Source organism: Coptis chinensis, chromosome 4 (genome assembly GCF_015680905.1).
Source record: "Coptis chinensis isolate HL-2020 chromosome 4, ASM1568090v1, whole genome shotgun sequence".
In the NCBI taxonomy this organism is placed as follows: Eukaryota; Viridiplantae; Streptophyta; class Magnoliopsida; order Ranunculales; family Ranunculaceae; genus Coptis; species Coptis chinensis.
Window position 1 is genome coordinate 49460504 of NC_141459.1, and position 25073 is coordinate 49485576.

At 38.8% G+C, this 25073-nt stretch overlaps 1 protein-coding gene and 1 long non-coding RNA gene across 3 annotated transcripts; both read left to right on the forward strand.

Annotated features, from left to right (window-relative positions):
• The first annotated feature begins 9334 nt into the window (after nucleotides 1-9334).
• On the forward strand, nucleotides 9335-9881 carry LOC147503831 (uncharacterized). Its single transcript, XR_015221182.1, has 3 exons — nucleotides 9335-9400; nucleotides 9505-9585; nucleotides 9782-9881. It is a non-coding gene; the product is annotated as an uncharacterized LOC147503831 (long non-coding RNA).
• A 214-nt stretch (nucleotides 9882-10095) lies between these two features.
• Nucleotides 10096-14712, forward strand: LOC147503832 (type I inositol polyphosphate 5-phosphatase 2-like). Of its 2 annotated transcripts, XM_086604002.1 has the most exons (8): nucleotides 10096-10231; nucleotides 11006-11110; nucleotides 12075-12247; nucleotides 13270-13381; nucleotides 13491-13610; nucleotides 13764-13834; nucleotides 13970-14118; nucleotides 14638-14712. In XM_086604002.1, the coding sequence occupies exons 1-3, from the start codon at nucleotides 10206-10208 to the stop codon at nucleotides 12226-12228; spliced, it is 285 nt and encodes a 94-aa protein (XP_086460128.1). In that variant the 5' UTR covers nucleotides 10096-10205; the 3' UTR covers nucleotides 12229-12247; nucleotides 13270-13381; nucleotides 13491-13610; nucleotides 13764-13834; nucleotides 13970-14118; nucleotides 14638-14712. The 2 variants fall into 2 exon arrangements, 1 of the variants encoding a protein (XP_086460128.1); XR_015220274.1 differs by lacking the exons at nucleotides 10096-10231; nucleotides 11006-11110; nucleotides 12075-12247 and adding an exon at nucleotides 13134-13173.
• Nucleotides 14713-25073: the final 10361 nt, after the last annotated feature.

Genomic DNA, 25073 nt, shown 5'->3' on the forward strand with positions numbered 1-25073 from the left:
AAACAACCACACATACTGAAAATAACCCCTTATATTAAAATTTTCATTCAGAGTACCTTTCACTACAAAATTCAAATTACTAAAAATAAAAGTTACATTACAATAAAACAACAAAAATAAATAAAAGAACAACCACTATCAAACCTCGGACTCTCTAAACACCTCGCCATCGGGTGGCGGAGGGCACACTCTCTAGTGGTGGCTCCCGGGCTCCCGGCGGTCCAAAGCAGCGTCGCCTTCGCCGACGACGCCATGCCTCGAAGTTGTGTCCTCGGCGAGTCCATGTATGAGGTGGGAAGCATGCAAGCATATCCACTCTAAACCGGCGCTGGGCTTCCATCTCACCTGCTCCCCCCATCTCATCCTCTCTCTGGGTGCGGATCTCGAAGTTGTGATGAATAGTCGCCTGTCGAGTCCGGAGGTCTGCACAGATAGTGTTTAGTGAACGCATGCCCCTATGAAGCATAGCCATGCGTTCTGCATCAGACCAACACCTCTGGAAGGCATCCGTATCAAAGCAAGTCACGTCCTCCTCATCCTCCTCCGAATCATCCTGATGTCCCCCAGCCTCCTCTTCATTCTCAGCTCCACCATCCTCTTCTTCTTCTTCTCTATCCTCAGCCCTCCTCCAAACTTGTTGGACACACTCCCTATAGATACGCGTGTTACGGTGCAGGGTAATGTAAATCCTATCGACGGAGAGTCGCTTTCATCTTCTTCAAGATGATCTTGGTGATTAACACAGGAAGAGGTGCCAAAGACTTTCCGACCCCCTAATCATGCTCAAAGAAAAACTCCAAGATACAGAAATCGTATTACGCCCCCCGAGTACCCATAAGACGGGAGGCAGGTCGGACCGATGTCGCTAACCTTGTCCTTCCCTAGGACATTCCGACCAATCCACCATTTGAAGCCACCGGTTGGTCCCGAGGATGCTGGCGAACACAATGGGAGTTTGTATTGTAGCTCCCATTGATGATCCCACGCCCATCGAGGCTCTACCCGACAAACCGGGGCTCCCTGTAGAGTGGCATCGGATGGATTCTAGGCGGAATGCCTAGAATCTCACCCAACGATCCCATCCAAAGAGTCAACTCCTCCTCTTCTTCCTTACCATCACAAAAATCCTACTCCCTCCAACTCCCCTCGGTGTTGTAGAACCGTCCGGACCAAGTCTTCATGGTAGAAGGCTTCGGTCGAAAGTACCACAAACTACCCCAGTCTCTACTAGCCATTTCACACCGTAAAAACGGCGCGAAGTGGTCGGCGAAGAAAAACTGCTCCGGTATAATTCGGCGTTGTTGAGCCATCTAGTGTTTGGAATGGAGTGAGGGTTTAAATATGATGTGGTGGTGGTGGTTTAACTTGACCGACTGAAAGAACAGTGGTGGTGGTGGAGGAGTGGTGGCAAAGACCAAAATTTGTAAATTTCGTGGTTTTAGTGATTTAAATCGGTTGGGGTTGTGGTGCTTTGGTTTTAGAGAAGATTTGGGGTTAGGATTTGATTTTGGGCGTGGGTTTATTGTATTTTCTTTTTAATTTTTATTTTGTTTAGGTTTGGAGCTTTGTTAATGGCGGAATGGAGGAAAAAAAACGATGAACTGTTGCTAGCTAAAAAGGGCCGCTACCGGGTCGTGGGGCTGGGTTGGGCCCAAGCCCAAAATCGAAATTTTTGATTTTTTTTTTCGATTTTTTCGCGAATTTCAATTCAAAATTGCCGCTTCGTTACCGGTCCGATTTTGTGAATGAGATATGGAAATCATCAGGAGAGAATTTCCTATCCAATGATCCATAAAACACTCTCTTCCGACTTCAGATGACATACGAGATAGTGGAAAATGCCTCGAAGTGCGTGTATGACGTAAGTTATGCGAACTAATAAACTCTAAATTAATAGATTATGTCAATCCGAATCGTAATACAATAAAATGGCCTAAGCAACTCTAATGGGACATAAAACATTTTAGTACGGAAATTTAACACCCGACCCCAAAACAAATTTTTTACAACGGCTTAGAAAATTTGTTTTAGCAATGGTCTTTTAAAGTCAGATTCCCGAGACTTCCTAGATTACTATGTGTATTTTTATTTTTATTATTTTTATTTATTTATTTATTTTATTTTATTTTATTTTATTTATTTATTTTATTTTATTTTTATTTTTTATTTTTTTATTTTTTTAGAAGGAAAAACAATAAGCAATAAAGACATAATTCACACCATAGAGAAACATGACTCAAAAATCCGAGAAAAACATGCAAGAGTGGAAAACGTGAACTATGTGAACCGTGGACTTAGGATCCGGTACTTACACCCCACACACTCCATAGGGAGGGCCTCAGTTACCTTAATGGTACACTCACCAATATATTAAAGTGAAAGGAAGTGCACCAAACACGAAATTTGAGTCGTTTATAGTCGATACTTTCGAGACTTTATCTAAAACATATGTATGAACATGCAGTTGATTATATATCAACAACCTAAATAGTTGTGGATCATTCCATAAATAAATATCACAAAAACATATCCAAACACAATCAAGCACCAAGATTTCCCTACGACGTAGCCTAGTGGAATGAAAACGAAAGTCGGATAACCCTATTGTGTAACCTATCATGCACCTTCTTTTTAATTTTTTGAATGAGTGGGTGTTTTAGTAAATAAGTGTGGAAAAGTGAATGGTTGTGGAGAATATGGTGGATATGGATAAGTTGTAGAAAGACAGCCCGCACATACAATGAGGATGTGGTTTTAGCACCGAACTCATTCATTGTGTGTGTAGGGACTGTCTCAATTCTAAAAATGAAGGTGTCAAATAGTTTGTCCTTCTGAAGTATCTGTTTGCTAGGAGGATTTAAAAAATTATGAAGCACAGGAGAAACAAAAGGATCGAGTGCAAACTCGAGATTCCTTTGAAAGGGTGGAAGGAGGGGAATCGAGGTGGATGTTGTGCAAGTTAGTTCTTGATAGGGTGAATTGTCACCTACTCGAAAAAACTCATCGAATTCCTCATCTAGATTGGTCATATCCACATTACTATGGTAGTCCTCTACATCTTTGAGAAAATCATCTATCCCTTCCTCATCAATAATATGTGTATCGACTAGTGTAGGAATGAAAATGTTGGAGTCTGACTTTCCAAAAGAAAGAATTTTGGGCATATGACTATCGGGGAAGCGTGTTGTTGAAATAATCTCGAACAACGCTTTTCGATCATGCTTACCTCTCCATCCATAGATCGAATCGGGTAATCGCGTGTCCTTGTTTTAAAACATTGACTTCAAATGCAAGATGGCCAAAAGACATGGACATTGAACCATCACGGCAATTAATGAGCGCGTTGGCGGTTGCCCGGAAAGGGCGCCCTAAAATGATCGGGACAGAGTCGTTAGCGACTTACGTATCGAGGACTACAAAATCAGCGGATAGTAGAAATCCTGAACTTTTACCAAAGACATTTTCGACTACACCCTTAGGATACTTAATAGACCGATCGACTAATTACAACGCCATTTTAGTGGGTTGCATCTTGTCTAGACCTATTTGTCTATACAAATAAAATGGGAGTAAGTTAACACTAGCCCCCAGGTCTAATAACGCGGTCGTCGTATAGGAATCTCCTAAGGTGCATTGTACAGTAGGACGACCAGGGTCCTTGTACTTAACAATTCCATTATTTTCAGATAAGGTTGGGAATTGTTACGTTAAAAAGTCTTTTGGTATATTTGTCTTCGCCTAGTAGTACACAATTCCTTAAGAAACTTAGCATGATGTGGTAGCTTTTAATAGCTTCGAGGAAGGGAAGGTTTATAGTTAGATTCTTAAAAACGTCCCTAATCTCCTCGTAATTTGTATCCCTAGTTAACATGGCTAATTTTTGTGGAAACGGTGGTTTCGTCTATATTTAGCAATGGTATCACCGGATGTTTTACCGTGGCTTTCTGTTTCTTAGGTTGTGTTGTAACCGGTACCTCTACGGTGGTAGGCTCTTGGTTTCTATTTCGTATCTAGTAAAATAGTAGGTGTAGGGGACTATCTTGGTGGGGTAACTATAGGCATAGTTACCTTGTTATCAACCACTCTGCCAGAACGGAGAGTGGTGATGGCATTTATCTCACATACATTTTCATATTCATTACTAGTATTATCGGTTACCTCAAAGGCTGTGTTTGTTGTTTTAGGATTAGGTATTGCGTGACCTGGCAACACACCTTTGGTTTGGGCTTTATCTTGAGCCAACTGTTGGGTTAAATTATTAACGGATTGTAGAAGCTGTTGGTTAGATTGAGCCATGGTTTGGAAAAGTTTTTGGCTCACTTGTATGAAGGTGTCAAGGCGATCCGGTTGTGTGGGTGTAGTAGTCACGGGTGGTGTGACTAGAACTATTTCACTTGAATTATTTATGGGTGGATTTTGATAATTATTATTGACCGGAACGATACCTCTATTAGCATTATAATTGTTATAATTACCTTGACCTTGTCGAGGTTGCACTTGGTTGTTATAATTATTAAAATTACCCTGACCCTGTCCTTGTCGTAGTGGAGCTTGGTTAAAGCTGTTCGTTGGCCTAACATATTGATTATTGTACCCTTGAGGTGTGACGTGTTGGTTATTTCTCCAACCGGAGTTGGGATTTTGTCTCCAAGGGGCGTTAGGTTCACTATTAATGGAACAAGCCTGTTCATAGGCTATAGGACAGTGGGAGTCGGGATGCTCAGGACTCCAACAGAAACTACATGGGTTTGAATTTACATTCATGACGGGGATAGGCTTTTGTTGTACAGAAATGGCCTCTACCTTTTTAGTGAGTGATTCGATTAGAGTTTTAAGCTCGAATCGTGTTTAATTTCAAACATACCGGGCGGCCTTAACTGTTGAAGAAGAACTAGCAGAGCGAGTAATCGTCACTACCCCCAATTATTATTTCGCTTAGTTTGGTCCTCTAAAATTTATAAGCCTCCGAGGCTCCTTTGCTTAAGAAACTACCCCATTCATTATGTCAAGGACTTCTTTATGGTGGTGTAGAAGTCCTTTGAAAAAGGCACGAACTAACGTGTCTTTAAGCTAAGTTATGGTGTGGACACTCTATAAGCGGATCGGTGAAACGATTCCAAGCCTCAAAATGATTCATGAGGATTTTGTCGAAAGAAATGAATCTTGGAAAGCAATCTCATCCGTCTTTAGGGGTGGGTAAAAATGTTCCATAAACAGCTGAACAAGTTTAGCCCACGAGTCCACAGAATTAGGCGCTTGGGCAGTTAACCAAGACGCCGCCTTATCGGCTAAGGTGAAAGGGAATACCCTTAATTTAATTTGTTCCGTACCAACCGTAGGATGGTGGAATGTTGTTAGGACTTGTTCAATCCTACGCATGTGTTGATAAGGTTTTTCATGGTCTAAACCATGAAAAACGGGTAACAAATTAAAAATATTTGGAGGGATTCTGAAATCCCCACCGGTCCGCTAGAACGATGCAAGATTTGGGGCTATCGCCAAGGCTTTGTAGAAGTCCGAGAGAGAGTCTCTTTCTTCCCCATTATATCAGGTGGTATGTGTGAAATAGTAGTTAGAGGTGTAGTGGGTGGTATACTAGATAGATTTGATTGTTGATGTTGTTGTGTATTTACGTTCGATGTTTTTGTTCGGCCGGACCTTAATCTCATGCAAGACTAAGTACTTAACTAAACATGCAACATTCCAAACAATTCTGATATACTAGTAGAAACCTCTAACTGGAGATGCGAGGTGTGGAAGAAAGGAATACCTGATTGCGTCCTTGCTTCGCTTATGAATAGCGTCTTGTTTACGCTTGTTCAGTGTATAGAGCAGGTTAGAACACTAAAAAATATGAAAGATCAAAGTTCGAATCAAAACTGTCGAAATCCGAAAAATTTAACCGCGGAGCTTCCCAAGGCCGCATAGAAGCGCCAAGTCAGAAGCATTCGAAAGTAATTGTCAAATTACAGTGTTTTTAGCGCTGGTCGCTACCCAAATGGGGGGTGGTCAGCGGTGTAAATTCAATTACAGTGTTTGAGCTGGTCGCGATTTGGTATGCTGCTGGCGCTGGGTAAACGAAATTCCAAGTAACTTAGCTGGTCGCTCTCCTTGAAGCTGGCGCTATCCGCGGTATTTTCTCACGGAATTTGTCACGCTGAAATGGGCAACCACAGTATGAAACAAACAAGGGTGGGTGGGTTTAATGGGACTTAAAAATGAGAACTTCTACAAGGAAAACAATGCTAAAGTGTAACTAAGATGGCAGCGGCGCCATTTGATAGGCGCGAAAAAGAATAGTTTACCTACGAAATGAACGATGAATTCACAACGTAAGTAAACTAAACTGGACTTAATAGTCTCAATTATCAAAGCTTCTACTCTCAATGCGAATTGCACTAAGTGGAGTAGGAAGTTCGTTCCACTCCTAGTTCCCTAGCATGGATTGTTTTCTAAGTCTAAGAAATCAGTCGTAAGTCAATGAGAGCTTTACGAAGGGAATTATACTACGATGCAATACCCACAAAATGCAACTAGTCGATTATCAGACAACTAAGGGAATGCTACGTTGATTCGATGATAAGGAGTTAGAGGGGGATTGATTCCACATTAACTCAACTTAATCCACTAGCGGCGATTAGTCGTCATCGAATCCGAATTGAATCTTGACGCTGAACAATCGGTTCTTCCTAATCCCTAATTACACATGGCATTTCTACCAATTAATAATTAGCATGTGAACGATTAAACCCATTCTCATGGTGAACTAAACGCGTTTCTAGAGTGGAAAGGAAATTACGACAATCTCCGATAATTGGAATCAAGCTTTCATCAAGGTTTCTCAACCCCTCTAATGGAGGTTTAGCCTTGAATCATTCAATCATTTCCATTTAAATTAAATCTAAACATAATATAAAGCATTGAAATTTACTTAATTAAACAATAATGAAATCTAAATTAATGACTAAAATGAAATAAGAACAAGAATTGAAATTAGATCTAGAATTGGAAATGACAAAATCGAAATTGATAAAGAATACTACTTTATTTATCTAATCAAATGAAGAACAAGATTCAAAGGTTTAATCTAATACAATGAATTGAAACTAATTAAACTAAGTTCTAAAACTAATTAATGGAGGCTAACTAATCTAGGTCTAACTATCTACCTAACCTAACTGCCATTAACAAAGAGCTAAGCTTTTGTTTTTATACATTCAGATCCAAAAATCGTGCATGGGCTTGGAGCCATGTTTGGGCCGAGAATCGGCCCAAAACCCAATTCTTTTCAAATCAAAAGGCCTCTTCAGCTGCAGTTGGCTTCCACAAACTTTTGTCCACTTCTGCTCCTCTGATTGGGTCAAGGCTTGACCATTGCGAAGCTCTTTCCGAGCGGTCGTTTTGACATAAGGTAGGCCTCAATCCGGTGGTCCGAGTCCAAAGATATGGCATTCGGAAGTTCTCACTGACTTTTGCTCCTTTATCTCGCTAAAGTGGCACATTTCTCGCACATAATGGACTTTGAAGCCTGAAATGCATAAAAACACGTAATCAGTATTAACTCTTACTTATTATTCACATAATTGGTCTAACAGTATGATTATTAAGGGGTTAAAACTACAGTTTTGGGCTCTTATCAATATATTACCTATGTGAATCATTTTTCAGATATTGATTATATAATAGATCATGCACTTGAAACTTTGGAACCTGATGATATGAATTTTCTCGTATTTTTTTTCCCACATAGCCTATTGGCAAGTACTATCACATACAGGATTAAGACATTCTCTCTGTTCTGCCTGTAAGATGCTAAAATAACTTATTAAAATGACATAGCATCACCATCTTCTTTTCCTCTATGTGGAGTATAATACTTTTGGTACATTTTTTGGTATCTCAAAAGGCTAAGCTTTGGTTTCTTAGCTTTTGAATGGACGAGTAAATGGAAAATTTACAACTGAGTGAAGGATTAGTGAATCCTCACATGAATAATTCGTCCATGACTATGTTCTTCTCTTAGTGGCGAATTCTGTGGCAAGTATGTTGAAATTGTCTCAAGGGTGGGACTTTTCTTCACCTTTGAAGTTTTGATAGGGGAGAGGTTGTTCAAGTTTTCTTATAAGTTTTTCTCAGAAGTGTCACCACTAACATTTAGTGTACTGATGTTTATTTAATTTCAGGTTGGATCGGGAATTTCTTCTGCGCATGTCCTACATGGAAATTTACAATGAGGAGATCAACGACTTGTTAGCTCCTGAACATCGAAAATTATAGATTCATGAAAACCTCGAGGTACCTATCTCCTAATTTAGTAAATGAATATGGTATTACATATATCTTTGAATAATAGTTAACATTGGTGATTGATTATATTCTTCTGAAGAGGGGGATATTTTTTTCTGGATTGAAGGAAGAGATTGTTGCCACCCCAGAACAGGTTCTTGATTTGATGGAGTTTGGAGAATGTATTATTCTTCCCCGTCTTTCTCTTCCTCATTTGTTTTTTGTGTGTTTTTTTTGGCAGTCAAATTGGTAGTAAAGTTGTACTTATTGATGCTATATTCCTCTTTGCAGCTCATTGACACATTGGCGAGACTAATATGAATGTTTATAGTAGTAGGTCTCACACAATTTTTTGAATGGTATGGCATGATTTACGATATCTTTGTTGGTACTGTACACACTGCATTTACCAAATTTCTCAAACTTAATTACTTCTTATTTTGTTTATATTCTCCAATTTGGTAAAACTACAGATTATTGAGAGCCGTTTAAAACGAAGATGACAATGTTGGGGCCTCCTGCGATGTTGTTAGTGTTTAGGTTGTGGTACATATCTACTAAAACGATCCTCTTAAATTTCGTTCGAATAAATTTCTGAACCAGTCCATGTACTTTTTATTAAAGATGGGCATCCAACTTAAAACCGGTTGGTGATAAGTGGAGAAGCCGGAACTTATATTTTTTTATGCAAGGCTTAACATATCCCATGTGGGACATCTTAACATACTTATTCATGTTTTCAATATTCTGTTAGTCCTAATAAATCTTGTTTGTAGAATTTAGTTGACCTAGCTGGTTCGAGCGTCTTTGCTAAGACTAGTCTTTGAAGGAGTGCGCTTTGAAAGAGGGATCTCATATAAATAAAAGCCCGATGACACTTGGGACTGTGATAAAGAAGCTAAGTGAAGGTGTTGAGAGCCAAGGGTAGGTTTTATTCAGTTGTTCTAACACATAGATTTATTGGGATTTATCTTCTATTTCCTTACATTCTTTACCATCTGATATAGGGGACATGTCCCATATCGCGGACAAAGAAGAGGACGCCAAGATTTTGCAACCTTCCCTTGGTGGAAATGCAAACACTGCAATCATATGTAATATAACCCTTGCACAGGTAGTCTTCTCTAAATTTACTATGGTTCTTACTAGTTTCCCTGCATAATGTAAGATAAATATATGGGCAACTCTATGCTTATACTATTTGCCATGTGATTGCAGATTCATGCTGATGAAACAAAAAGTAGTCTTCAGTTTGCAAGTAGAGCGTTACGTGTTACAAACTGTGCACGTGTGAATGAGGTCTTTCTGCACTTTATCTTTCATTGTTTGCACTTTCTTCTTTTCTTTGGGACCTCTTAAAGTCTCCAACTCTTATTCTTATGAATTTCGCTCTCAAAATATAATAGAGATAGAACATGTGCATGGCGCTTGAGTTGGTGTGGTGAGATTTTATAGTGATTTTGGTAACAACTCCTATCATTCTTTTCTTTTGCAGATTTTGACAGATGCAGCTTTGCTGAAGCGTCAAAAGAAAGAGATTGAAGAGCTTCGAGCAAGACTGTAGGTTTGTCTTTTCTGGTACATTTCACTTTCTTTTGTAATAGTTCCAAACATTTGCTTATGTGTGAACTTTAAATTCGTGCAGAGCATTTTGGAGAGGAGATTCTCAACTTGTGGAACACATTGTTATAGGTTCTATTATGTTCTGGTCCACTGTATTTTTTTGTTTCCAAGAATTATGTTGGTTAACTCTTAGAAGTTCCTTCCTATATTTTGAATGTAGAGTGAACTGGCCGAGAGCTAAATAGCTTTGGAGTTGCAGGAGGAAAAGAAAGCTCAAGCCCTTAGAGAGAGAAGGTTACAAGAGCAGGCCAAGAAAATTGAAAATTTAAGCTCAATGGTGTTGAACTCAAGTGTAGATGAAAATCGCTTTACACATAAAAAGGTTTCTGGGTTTTAATGAGAATGGCGTAATCGATAGCAATACCTTTCATTTTCTTTCCTTTTCTTCTTCCTTTGATTTGCATTGTCGTGTCTCGTTCTTATTTAGTTATTTACCTTCATTATTTTCCCCAACTCCGTTCCTTTTTCTTGTTGTAGTGTAAGAGGAGGGAAACATGGTGTCCAAATGTTATGTCACATGATACTCGTGGAAAGGTAACTTTTTTAAGTGTGCAGTTAGGTATACTATGAGGAAATATTTTTAATGTATGTTCACTAATCCTATATTATGTAATCTTCAACACAAAGTTTGTTTTGAAAATATTATGATTAGTTTGGGTATCAGTAAGCTTTTGTGGTTCCCATGAAATATTGTGAGTGTTTTAATTGCAAGTATTAATACTGATAATATAAATAAGCATGATAAACACACTCAATTGTCTTCAAGCTCCTATACAGACTTTATGAAGTACTTAGTGAACCTACTAACTCTGTTCCGAGTTCTAACACAATCATGTGTGAGAACTACCTCTAACAGTGAGGTTCTTTTACAAGTTCTTGGTATTGATGAGTTCAATGTGATTGAAAGTAGGTTAACAAGTTCCAGTTGGTTCCAGGTGGGGCTATGCCTTAGGCAGGCGATTTTTTCCCTACAAAAAAAATGAAGAAATTAAACTTTACTTCTTAAAAATGCACGAGAGTTTGTGGTGCCTGACCAGTATAATCTGTTTTCTTTGGACTTTTACTGATAATGTCTGATATTCTGGAATGTTGATAGGGTAATGATAGGTACTTGGAATGTTGCTGGACGACCTCTGGGTGAGAATCTTGAGATTGGTGGCTGGCTTTATTTGGAAGAACCTGCAGACATGTACATTCTCGGGTGAGTCTTCCTTGTGTTGTGAATCCTATAGGCAGTTCTAATTTCTGAGACCTAGCATACATCTGTTTGAAGTAAGCCCGAAAAGTGGATTCCCGGTTCTATGAAGATAATATGTTATAGTGTTAATTGAGGCCGAGCAATCTTCTCTTTTCTTGCCGCACATCACTTTCGCACAACAGGTAAAAGGTCCTATTCCTTTGCATGACCTTTTATTGTGCCAATTTCTTGGTTCCTACCTCTTACCACTTCGGTTGATCCAATTCATCTAGGAAAAATACTAGGATCATGCTATGTTCTTCCAGATTTTATTCTCGTTTTGAGTATGGTCGGTGTCATCAATAGTTTACCTTCACGCTTGTGGTTGTCTGCTTTTGTCGACCTCCAATTGTCACATTCTCGCATCAATCCGAACGCGTCGATCATAAAACTCTAAAGAGCACTCTTCAAGATTATTCAAAACAGTTGAGTTATATTATTACTAACGGCGTCGAAGAAGAAAGTTCGAGAGAAAAGAGAGAACTGCTTAATTAGTTCCGCCCTTCTCTCACTACCCTGGGACACTTCCCCACCCTTCGGGTGGGCGAACGAAGTGTCCCACCTATTGAATGACTCACGCATAACTCAGGATTTTCATGACTATCCTGGTCGGAAGTATATCTGTCAGTGAAGTATATCTTGTTTACTACATGACTATCTTGGTTTATGTGAAAACCTTAAAATTGTTTGATTCAGCCAAACTTGACTAGCCTATTTCACCCATAGTGATATACTTTCCACTTTCATGAAGCAAAGTTTTTATTAGTACAGAATTGCTTTGTTTTCAAGATTTGGAAGGTTGAAGGTATGTCAAGATTTTTTTCACTCCGTATGCTATTCCTTGTTAATCTTTTTATTTGCTTACCGATTTGTTGATAATTCGATTGGAAGCTGAAATTGTCATTATTTAGTACTGTTTTTTTTTCAGTTTCCAAGAGGTGGTTCCTTTAAATGCTGGGAATGTACTTGGAGCTGAAGATAACAAGCCAATTCCTAAATGGGAGGCAATCATTCGCAGAACTTTGAACAATTCTTTGCAACCAGAAGTAAAATATAAAAGCTATAGTTGCCCTTCTTTGTAGTCAAGCTGTGGTTGACATGGTAAGTGAGCTCTTTACATTTATTTTTATCCTCGTTCTAAATCTGCTCCTGCAACTTAATATTTGTTCGATATTGTCCCCTTTAGTTTATGTGTATACACATTTAAGTTTGTAGCTATAGCTTGCAGATAGGAACGATCCAGTTTGGAAAGGTGGACAAATATCTTCACCTACAAGAACAGTAGGCAAACCCAATTTAAAAGGAAAAGAAAAAGAAAATGAAACAACGAAAACAAACAATAGGCATAGGAAAAAGAGAAAAAGGTTCAACACCATTAACTTCCATATCTGTTCATCATAAAAATTTAGTTGTCGCTTTTATTAACTTCAGAAAATGTTAAATAAAAGTTACGTCGGTATAGTATATAGATATAGAGTTGACTACTTAAAGAGTTACATATGGGTTTATTATCTTGGAGGCTGTCTTCTTTAATAGACCATCTACACCATGAATCAAAGACACAACTTATTTTATCTTTGCCGATACATGAAATTGTTTCATTCTTGTGAATGTTGAGCTCAATTGTTTGAATGATACTTGACACGAAATAAAAGCTTAATTAATGATTTTCTTGTTCAAGCCTAATCATTGATCTGCATAGCCATAGTATCGATGGTACCTTTTCTTCCATAAGCGGGTAGCATGGTTCCTTTTGCAAGAATCTGTTCTTAAATTTGTTCTTGAATACAACATGTCTTGATGTTGTGGTAGAGGAAATAGGTTGGTTGCTTTTACTTGAATGAGAACAAGCTGCCTAGACTTACGGAATCTATTTGAATACATTTAAGGACTTACCAGTTAGAAGAGTTTTAAGCCTCCCAAAATTTAGTCATACTCAATGTGGCAATGAGATGGAGAAGTTTGTATTCTCTCAGATCCAGCTTACGTTATCAAATGGGAACCTAATTGAACAAGGAGAACTTGAGGTATTTTTAACATCTTCTGGAATATGGACTGGAACTGGAACTAAATCATCTTCATGTTAGTTTTTTCACTTTAATTGTTGTCTCATTCTGTTGAAGGGTGGTATACATTATGTTCTCTGGGAGGACCCATTCAAGAAACCTTGCTACTTGTTTGCGTTAGTTGCTGGAAAGCTGGAAAGCACATATGAAACATTTGTCACTCACTCAGGTCGGAAGGTTTCCCTTTATCGATTATATGGTTCTGCGTAGAAAGGATATGTACACTTGGATGGTATCATGAATATGGAAACTCATTTTTGTACTTTTATGTTTTGCAGCACTTGGAGGCAGTTATTAGGGCACGCATACCAAATATCACATCCTTGATTAACAAAACCATTGATGAACTTTAATCTGAGATGGACCACCTTAGCAGGCCTATTGCTCTTGACGCAGGGGTATGAACAATGTTATCTCATGTTTGTCTTGTAGTGACTTTTATGCTCAATCGATCTAGCTATCTCAGATAATAGAGTTTTGAGTTCTTAGATCTAGCTATATCTATGAGAGTTCAAGTTCATAACCAAATTTGCTACAACTTTACCTTGCAGGCTCATTTATATACTATCTTGGAACTTTGTCGGGCATTTGACCAAATTTTCAAGGAACATCTAGATGAAGGGTAAGCCCTTCTCAAAATCTTTGATCTTCCCTCTATTTAACCTAGCCCCATGTCCCCACTGCTGATTTTCGTAGACCAAATAAGAGTTTTTAATTTTTTTTCATTAATCAAACTTTTCTTTATGATGCAAAGTAGAAAGAAGACGAGTTCATATTTCCAAATATATTTGAGAGACCAATTCCATCTATCTTAAGGGACTACAGTGCACCTATTTGTCTTGATTCTGATCTCACTCAAAGTGACCTGCTTTTTCTACTTGCGCATGATTCAGATGAATTTAATCGGTATGTCTTGTCTATTACCCTTTTCTTGATATTGTCAGGAAATACATAATATGTTAAAACAAAGCACATTGTGATGGGTATATATGTGTTATATAGTTGGGAGGCAGGACAAGTCTTTGGCGAAAGCTTATGCTTAACTTAGTCGCCGACTTTCAAAAACAAAACAAATCACCGGTTTTGAACCCAGAATTTTTACATGGACTCAAAAGTCTTCTATCTGACTCCAGCTTGGATAAAGTCAGAGCTGTAACGATTACTTGAGATTTAATAGAGTTTTTGTCAAACCCATATATATTTACTAGCATTGTGGAACATCTCCCTCGGGCGGATTCCTCCTCTTAGAATTCTAACAGGTTGTATAGTTGCATACCAATGACCGAGGCAATCAGATATCTCTATTTCTCTGGGTAGTTTATTCTTCATAAACCGGATTGTTTCAAGTTGATTCTTGCAAAACAGATAAATGAACTAAATCCACTAAAAATTTCTACATCATGAAACTTTTTGTGTATAAAACAGATGATATTGGCTCCCCATTCTACATCGTCCGAGAGTTGTTAATCATGGTGTTTTATACTTTAGGAGATGGGAAACTTGACCTTTTCGATCGACATGATGGGCTATCTCTCTCCTAATTCTTGGATTGGCTTTTTGTGTCCGTGTTCGCCTTGGCGACGAGGGACTGGTATGATACATTTTACTTGATGGGGGCATTGAGAGCCTATTGTGTGAAGTTGTGTTAGTATATTTAGAGTCCTAACGGTCACTTTCACCGTTAAGGCACTTTCTACATCTTTGGTTACTTCTTTGTCAACTTTGGCTCTTCACTCTCCTCTCAAGAAAAAAACTTAACCAAGTTGGACTCTTGCAGGATCTGTTCGACGCGACAACACCGGGTTCGCCCCTCTCTTGCATAGAAGGTTACCGCTAAAATAGGTAGATCCATATTGATTTCTCATCAAAACAAAGTACATCTTTGTCGGTCTTACAAAAGCCGGAATAAGTTACAATGCAGATCACTGTTCATTAGTTCTAACTACTACTTGATAATTTTTAGGAATTCATCGCAAAGGTGCTTACTCTTCCCGGAGATGGGGAGATCATGGATATGATGGAGGTTGCAAATCCGATGTTGTTCATCTTTGTCGACTCTTTCATCGTGAAACTTCTTGCTTCGAAATGAAAGCTGAATTTCTTAGCACAGTATGACATCTTCAAATATAAATATATGTTAAATCAAAATAGTATTTTCTTTTATTGTTCTTATTCTCTATTCATTTGGTCTTCCTCGCTTCATTTAACGCATCACATGTTCTAGGTTGAAAATAATAGGAGTATTGAGCCTTACATCTTTGACCATGCTAATATCTCCAGACGTGCTTTGAAGAATATTTCTCTTGGTGACTCTCCAAGGGTTTTGTTTGTGTAAGATGGATGCAGGAAAACTTGTTATGCTATCAAGTACATTATATGACTGCCTGGTTTTGTTCCTTGTATAGCCTATCTTGCTTCTCATGAAGATCTAGACATTGTCAAACTATTCTTGCATGAGTACAAGTCTGCATTGATTTTCTAGTACAATGTTTCGTACTGTAGAAAAAAGAAAACAGAGTGGTTTGTTAGGCTGTGATAGGTTCTTGGATTAAATTGATTGCATCAAGTCAGGCTGTGATAGGTTCTTAGTTGGGTGATTGTGTTTTCTTTGGCTCAGTTCGGTACTGCAGATTAGATTTTGTTGGTATATGTTGGCTCGTTACAATTTTTTGTATTTAGTGTAATATTTGTAACTGGAGATGATATTTGTGTGATGAATGTGATTTTATGATACATTTCATCTTTATTTGATGATAAATGACTAGGAAAATGGTATTATATTTGGATGATATTGGTAATTTTATTTTATTTATTTTATTTTATTTTATTTTATTTTTAATTATTTTGATAAATGGGACATCACTTTTAAAGTGATGTATAGAGTTATTTCACATCACTTTACAAGTAATTTAGAATCTGAATGAGACGTCACTTCCTAAGTGATGTTAATCGGCCTTATTGATTTCACTTAAAAAGTGATGTTAAACGTTATAACATCACTTGTGGACATCGATTAAAAAGTGATGCAAAGTTATAACATCACTTGTGGACATCGATTAAAAAGTGATGCAAAGTTATAACATCACTTGTGGACATCGATTAAAAAGTGATGTGAAGTAACATCACTTATGGACATCGTTTGAAAAGTGATGTGGAAAACCCTGACTTTTCACGTCGCCACCAGTTATATCACTTGCAAAAGTGACATCGTATATTTTTGACATCACTTATGGAGTGATTTTAAATGTCTTTTCTGTTGTAGTGATTAGATAAATGTAGTTCTAATTTAGAACGCATGCAAGTATTGCAAACTGCCTTGCGTTGCGTTTATGGTATTTGTGAAGATATCCGAGATAGACAGATTGTAATTCGAAAGAAGCAAACGAACCTTCAAACGAGACTTGAAATGCTCGAAGGGGTTCAGGACGATATCCTGTCTAACATGGAGACTATCCACCAGCATCAACAAGCCCAGTATGCATTACTCAGGACTGAGATGGAAGCACAGTGCTTGTTCCGAATAGAGATGCTACGACGCATGCCACCCGTGGAGGACTCTGTTTCAGCCGAGTCCGACAGGCATGAGCGTCGTCGCCGAAGGACAGATGGTTCAAACCATTCTCCATCCCAGGGCCAATCTCCATCTCAGGGTCCATCTTCATCACATAACTAGGTGTTCACCATCAGTTGTGTTCATTTGTTATTTCATGGTTTTGATTGTTTTATTAGTTGGATTTTAATTAAGTAGTTAAATTTAAATATTAATGTGTTTGTTTTATGTTGTTTGGATTTAAATTTTATTTTTAATATAATTGGTTAATTTCGAAAGTAATCGCTTGTTTTATCATTAATCCCACCTTCCCGACTTGTTTGGGGGTGGTAATATTTATACCGAGCATAATTCGTTATATGATCATCCGCGGTAAAGTAGTCTTGAAGGAAAGGTTGATAATTTGGCCGATATCGGCATATCTATGATTTGTGTGGTGGTAGCATGAAATCTAGGGGAGTTTAGAAGTTACTATTCTAAATCCAGTATGAAAGATACCAGGATTTTTAGAAAATCACGAAAATGGTTTTTTTCCGTTTTCGGGTTTGGAATTTTTCTATTTCCGGAAATTGCCTTAAAACAATTTGGGACCTTGCCGATTCATTTTGGAAGCTCAGAACCTATCTAAACTCCTTTCATTCTACACTAACAAACCACAATACACCCCACCATCATCCCGCACCTTTCACTCCAAGCTTTTCCTTCTTTTTCCTCTAAATTTCTGTTTCAAGATTCTACGAAGCGCCAGCGCCTGCCTTCGTCGAGCGCCACTTTTTACACTTCCGAAATTTTGCTCGAGCGACCCGCGCCCTCCTTGAGCACGACTCGCTCCCAAACACTGTAATTGCAAAAACCCGCGAGCGACCGCGACCTTTAAAGGAGCGCACTACCGCCTTCTTCAGGAACGGAAAATTCCAATTTTCAGAGGGTCATTCTAGGATTTTTTTGGAATTGTTCAAAGAGTCATTGAGATGACATCTCCTATAGTCATACCTGAACCGTCTTTCGAAGACGTGTTGGGAACCGAGACCTATGGACATTGGTTCCGGCCACGATCCTACGCAGATTAGGATGGCGCCATCTACCGGTAAGTGATGACGATTCATATTCACCACAGCTTACTGCTTATTTCTACGACCACGTTAAATTCTATTGTAATCAGGATGGAGAACAAGAATTCTCCGTCGTAGTCGATGCCACGACATATCAATTCAATAAAAATGTGGTCGCTTTAGTTTCAGGATTACCAATACCTGATCCTGTTCACCCATGGGCATATATGACCGATAATGCATATCTTTATGATTATACATATTTCCATGAGTATTATGGGGGAGGGGTATTTCGAGTAATGGACCAGGGGCGATATAGCATTGCCCTTGGTAGCCTTTCCCTAAATGTAGGCACCACCATGTTATTCATCCTGATGAATATTTTGGGGGAATGGCAGTTCATTTCCATAAACAGTACTGCTGGTGACATTTTCCTCGCTTTAGCTAAGGGACGTCGCCGATATGACATTCCCCGAGTTTTAGTCGCTAGTCTTAAGCGAGCCCAAACCATAAGGCGTAAGTATCTTCTTATGACTGTGTTGGTAAGCCGCATCATGCGTAGTTGTTTACCAGATTCGTGCACAATTCACGATTGATTGAAAAGGGTTGAAGTCATGAGACCCACCAATTGGGTGGTTCGCTCATTCGCGAATAATGACTTGGCCGGGATAGCAGTGCAGCCTCAATTGGTCGCCTCGCACATCCCATCGGACATAATAACACTTAACAAAGTTAGCATTAGTAGATGATAAATGGCGGCAAGCTTGGCAAGTTATAATGGATGGCAGGGATCGCGAAGGAACCTCATCTCTTTACTAAGGAGGAGGACGCGTTTAAAGCGGAGATAAGGTAAGTTTTAGTTTTGTTATTGTCTGCTTATGTCCCAAGCATATTTAATTCTAACCCCATAATGGGTAGAACTCTTATAGGGTTCGTCGGTTTTATTATTAGTACGCTCTAACTTTGTTTTGCGGATGTTCCTGAATTTCACACGCTTCAATGGTATTTTTCCTACCCTCTTTATTTACAATACTTTGAGGACAAAGCATGCTTCTTGTTTGGGGGCATAGAAACACGGTAATTAAGGCATCTGTTAGGATATAGATATGTATAATATGCATTTGTTTTCTAGTTAAAGTGTCAAAAATTTCAAAAATATAAATAAATAAGTTTATGCTATACACTTAGGAATATTTGTATTGTTTTCTTTCTCTATGCTCTTAACAATCTAGAAGTCTCACGTAGCTTTTGTATCAGAATAATTGTTAGGAACTTAGGTTAATAAGTAGGTAATAATCTTTGCATCTATCTATAAATATATTACATGAGTATCTATGATTGTTAGTAGTAAGTTTCTGAAATCTAGGCTAGAGTACTTATTCTACAAATCCTGTGAGAATATAGCTTAAAGCCTTATATGAGCGAAACATTTGAGAAATGACACAAGGGAGAAGTAAAATCCGGATAGAGAAATCACACGTCCACTTGCTCGATCACTATGCCATATCCTAAGCGAGAATTTAGGCCCTCTTTGGATTGATATAGCCAGAAATTCAAACCTACGAATTATTTTTCGTTAGTCGCCCCTCTGAGCCTTTCTTTAGCCTTTCATAACCCACAAATCCTTTACCCTGTTACAAAAATAGAACAAAATAAAAAAATCAACTTACCCAATCTAGAATAAGTCTGAGAATAGAATGAGTGAAGAAAGAAGAAGAGAAAAACCTGTGTAAACAAAAATTAGTTAGTTGCTTCAGAAAAAGAAAAGAAGTTTCCATCCAAGGAAAAAAAAATAGAAATAAACAAAAACTCCAAAAATAGAATAAAAGGGAGTCAAAAGCCAAAGAAAAGAAAAAGAATAATATGGCTAAGGATGAAAACAAAGTATAGAAGCAAAAGAAAATAACAAGGTTTTCTCTAAGTTACATAATATAAATACTCTATTATCTCAGACTTGTCCTTTTGAATATCCATTTCCTTCCTTCTTAAACCATCTCCTAATCCCCGCAACACCTAATAAAGACCTCTAGCTCAATTAGGAATAGGTTAGTGTGATAGTAAGTGGCAGATGTGTTTGATCGACTCGGTTTCCTTGTTGTCATTGAGATTATAAGGTAAAGTGTGCCCACTGCACACTGGAGTAGTGAAACTTGAGCGGAAAAATCAGAGTGGTTTTTGTCTTGACATTTATGTGAGGACCTACTTAAGGACGCTATTCCGAGTTTTCAGAAACGAACCTGCTAGGCATTTCATAGGATTACTCATAGTATATATATTTGTATCATAGATGGTTGATTATTATGCATATATTAGTTTAGGTTTTTGACTTGGTTATTCTTATTCAATTGCTAGTAAGATGTATAGATAGTTGAGACATGAATGAGGAAACAATAGTTTTATTTTTTAGTCGTTGTAGTATAGATGAAGTTTGTGAGTACCTTCACTGGAAAACTCTCACGAGGCTATAACTCGTCCACTAGGAAATTCCTAGTGGTTTAAGGCCTTGTTGCATATGGTCAATGCAATCGCACTCACCGAAATGAGAGTAGATAGAACTCCATTTTTGGTCACTTATTCTGATTTCTCATCTTTGCTTGAGGACAAGCAAAATACTGTTTGGGGGTGGTTTGATAAGAGCCCAAAACTGTAGTTTTAACCCTGTAACAGTCATACTTTTAGACCAATTATGTGAGTAATAATTAAGAGCTAATACCGACATTTGTTTTATGCATTTCAAAGCGAAAAGTCCATTATGTGCAGAAATGTGCCACTTTAGCGAGATAAAGGAGCAAAGGTCGGTTGCTAAGGAGTTCTATGATTAAAGGCCAAGATTCAAGAACACAAAGCCTTTCTAAAGCCCGGTCAAAAGCTGAAAAGTCGACACGGGCGTAAAACAAAGACTCAAAGTCGCCAGAATTCGGCGGCCGATCTTTGGACTCAGACCTCGGAATTGGGCCTACCTTATGTCAAAACGACCGGCTCGGAAAGAGCTTTCTAATGTTCTAAGCCTTGACCCAATCAGAGAAGCATAAGTGGACGAAAAGTCTATTGAAGCCAACTGCAGCTGAAGAGGCCTTTTTGGACTGAAAGAATTCGGTTTTGGGCCTGATTCTCTGGCCCAAAACATGGCTCCAAGCCCATGCATGATTTTTGGATCTGAAAGTATAAAAACCAAGGTTTAGCTCTTTGTTAATGGTAGCTAGTTAGACCTAAAACAATATAGATAATTCTAGATCTAGTTTCCAGTATTTTAATTAAGTTTTAGTTCCATTTTCAATTCTTGTTTTAGATTAAGTATTTGAATCATTGTTCTTGATTGATTAGATAAATAAAATAGTTATTTTGTCAATTCCGATTTTTGTCATCTCAATTTATAGATCTAGTTTTAATTCTTGTTGATTATCATTTCGTAGTTTAAGTAGATTGAAACATTGTTAGTTAATTTAGTTAAGTTAGAATTTTAATATGATGTGTAGTTATAATTCAATGGGAAATAATGGTTTGATGACTCAAGGCTAAAACCTCCATTAGAGGGGTTGGTGAAGCCTTGATGAAAACTTAGTGGTATAGTGTAGAAGCATTGTAGAATCTATTCCAATCTAGAAGGTCGTGATTCGCCATGAGAATGGGTGGACGACCTCACATGCTAGTTAGTATTCGGTAGAAATGCCATGAACACTAGGGATTAGAACTCGAATTTCTTGCCGTAAGAACGTAAGAATCGAGATACAATAATCTATGCTAGGTTATTAAGTTGGATTCGAGGTGGATTCAATTCCCCTCTAATCCTTTATCTAGACTCAAAAACAATCATATTTCCATTTCATTTGTAGTTTAAATTCAAATAATCAATTTCATATTGTATCGTAGTATAACACCCTTCGTAAAGCTCTCATTAGACTTAAGACTGATTAATTAGATTAGAAAACACTCCATGCTAGAGCACTAGGAGTGGAACGAATTTGTTACTCCACTCTATTTCGATAGAATTGAGAGTAGAAACTTTGATAAACATAGACACGTAAATTAGTTTTAGTTTACTTACGTTTTGAGTTCATCGTTCATTTCGTAGGTAAACTATCAATTTTACATTTTATCACTGTCTTTGGGGCAATGTTTGTTGACGTTTGTGAAGTCTATGCAGAGTCGTACCTAGCCGTTCTTCTTTGGAACGGCTACGATGTTAGCTAGCCAGGTCGGGTACTCAACTTCTCTGATGAATCCAACATTTTTGAGCTTTTCTATCTCTTCATTGATGGCTTTTTAAAATTTGAGTGCCAGTTTGCGAGGTCGTTGTTTGATAGGCTTTACAGTTGGATTGACATTTAATTTGTGGCAAGCGACCTGTGGGTCGATTCCAGGCATATCGATATATGACCAAGCAAAAATATCTTTATTGAGAGATAGAAATTTGACAAATTGCTCCTTAAGTTTGGGGTCTAGATCATCCCCTACATAAACAAACTTTGGGTCATCATTTGTGCCCAAATTAACTTTTTCTCCTGGTTCTATTTGTGCTTGCTTCCCCTTTAGCTTGTCTGCTTCTAATGTTGGAGGGCTGGAAGCTTGAGGATCTTGCAGTTTTGGGCATTCTTTTGCTTGGACGACCTGAGGTTTGGCCGTGGTTGTTGTGTTGACTTGATTGCATCTATGAGCCTCTATTTGGTTGCTTCTTAGCTCCATGATGCCTCGAGTCTGAGGAACCGCAACACTTGGTGCAAGGTGGATGGAACTGCTTGGATCTTGTGGATCCACCTGCGCCCTAGGATGGCAGTGTATGACGACTTGACATCAATCATGTTGAAACGGGTTGAGGTTTTGACCATGTCCTCTTTTTTGCCAATGGAGATTGGTAGGATAACGTCTCCAATGGCATTTGTGTGGTCTCTGTTGAACCCATAGAGTGGTGCATTTTATTCTATCATAACTGAGTCTGGCAGGTGCATGTCTTTGTACGTTTGATAGAAAAGGATGTCGCAGGAGCTGCCTGGATCGATGAGGACTCTTTTGACTATCCACCTATTGATTTTGACATGCACTACCAGGGCATCATTGTGGGGTAGGCACACTTTGTCTAGATCTTCCTTGGTGAATGAAATTACTGTTGTTGTTTGAGGGTTGGTAGTATTGATCACCTCAGCTTTGTGGGAGAGGTGGTAGATCTCCTGAAGCGCTCCTACCCTTCTGTGCTTTTCGCGACCTGAGGTTTCATCGTTGGAGGTGTTTGTAATCATGTTGATTACCTTTTCCTTGTCGTGGTCGGAGGAGTGTTGTCTCATGTTGTGCCTCGACTGACCTGGAGATTTAGGTCATCGGGCAATTCTGCTCCTGCTCCTGTTGTTAGCAGGTTGTTCATGGCTTTGGCTCCTGCTTCTGTGGCGATTGGCATTCATCTTATGCCTGAGGTCGGTTTCTGGCAGGAACTCTTTCAGTTTTCCCTCTTCGACTAAGTCTTGGAGATAGTGTTTGACGCTCCAACATTCATTCGTGTCATGGTGGTGGAGTTTGTGAAAATGGCAGTATGGACGTTCTGATATGGCGATCACCTTGTTGATGTTGGGTTTGAAGTATGGTGTTGTATATATCTTATTTAGGATCTGGCTTGGCATCCTGGAGAAGTTAGAGAATTCTCGTTTTGTGTAGGAAGGCTTGTGGGAGCTGGAGCCCTTGTTGTTGTTGCTTGAGTAGTGATTGTTTTCTTTGGGTCCTCGCTTGTCACTCATTGCGATGACTTCTTTGCCCTTATGCTGGGCCCACCAGTCTTCGTACTTGATGTACTTGTCTATTCTGTGGTACATGTCATCTAAGCGTTCTTTCTTGTTGCACATTAGAGACCCTGCTAAGTCAGAGTCGTCCAGGAGGGCGTTGGTGAATGCAGAAGTGGCAAAACTGTCCTTTAGGCCGTGGCTCCATTGATAGGAGTTCCTTCTTGAAACGTCCTAGGAAAGCGTGGATCGTTTCGCCATGTGCTTGCTTGAGTTGAAATAAGGAGTCCAGGTCAGCTTGTTTCTTCCTGTTGTGGGCGAACTCTGCTGCGAACGTCTCAGCTAGCTTGTCGAAGTTGCTGATTGAATCAGGAGTGAGCATGTAGAACCATTCTAAGGCTCCTTCCTTCAGGCTGGTTGGAAAGAGTTTGCACTTCAAGTAGTCGTACTCTGGAGCGCTATATAATGTGAGGATCAGAGTGAAATGAGCTACATGTTGGCCTGGACACGAGCTACCGTTGTACAACAGGAACTTTGGTTGGATGAATTATAAGGGAGGCTGCTTGTCCCTGACTTCACTTCGGAAATGGTGATGCATCAGACGCTTTGGAGTATCTTCGAGAGCGATCCGATCGCGACTGCTTTTGTTGTTTGACTTCTCCAACCTTTAGGCGAAGTCTTCTAGTCTTTGATTGGTGGTGGTGGTGAGGGATGTGACAGCGTTGTTCTCCAATACGTCTGGAGTGTCGTTATTGGCGTTGGAGGTGGCCTGTTCGTGCATCGTTTGGTTTTCTTGTTGTAGGGTGATGAAGACCTCCTGGAGCATCTTCATCTGGTCTGCTAACATTTGAAGTGATGGGTCCATGGTGGTTTTTCTAACCAGCTTCGTGGGTTTGAGAAAAGAGTATGTGTTCTTTTCTTAAGGAAATGAACCGACAGACGGCGTGAATATAGAGGTTTGGTGTTTTGGGGTGAACGACCTGATGTTCTATTTGATAGGGAATGGCTGTACTCTTCTTGGGACAAGAGCTGCCTACGTATCAAGTTTCTAGGGGTAAACTTGAATAAAGCCTTTCATAGTTCATCTCTCTCTACTTATAGATATTTGAGCTGACCTTCTATATTTGCTCTAGGCTGTTTGTCAAGTGTAGATCCATATTGTGTGCTATCTTGATGATTCACCATTACTCTTGATGTTACAAAGTTAATGTCTCCTTGATTGGTGCGTTAATTGAGCTCTAGGATTGCGCTGGTTGATTTGCTTCCATATATGGTTGTAACTAAGATTTGGGACGACCTGCGTCTGAGTTCTTCTGACGTACTGGCAATGTGGTACGAGTTGATGGAGATACGGCCTGGATTATGGACATTTGTACTGTATTGACATGAAATGTAGAAAGGAGGGTACTTACAACAAGAATATGGTGAGGATATAGGAGAATATATGGTGGCTAGGATATAAGGTATTATAGAATGATTTGATATAATGAAATCTAGGGAATAAGTAATTAATGGAAATTGGGATATTTAATGTGGTGAAAATGGTAAGAATAT

Coding starts and splice junctions, on each gene's coding strand:
- LOC147503832 (XM_086604002.1), top strand. CDS start 10,206: ATGAAAATCGCTTTACACATAAAAAG. Junction 10,232..11,005: donor ATCGCTTTACACATAAAAAG/GTTTCTGGGTTT, acceptor GAATGTTGATAG/GGTAATGATAGGTACTTGGA. Junction 11,111..12,074: donor GCAGACATGTACATTCTCGG/GTGAGTCTTCCT, acceptor TTTTTTTTTCAG/TTTCCAAGAGGTGGTTCCTT.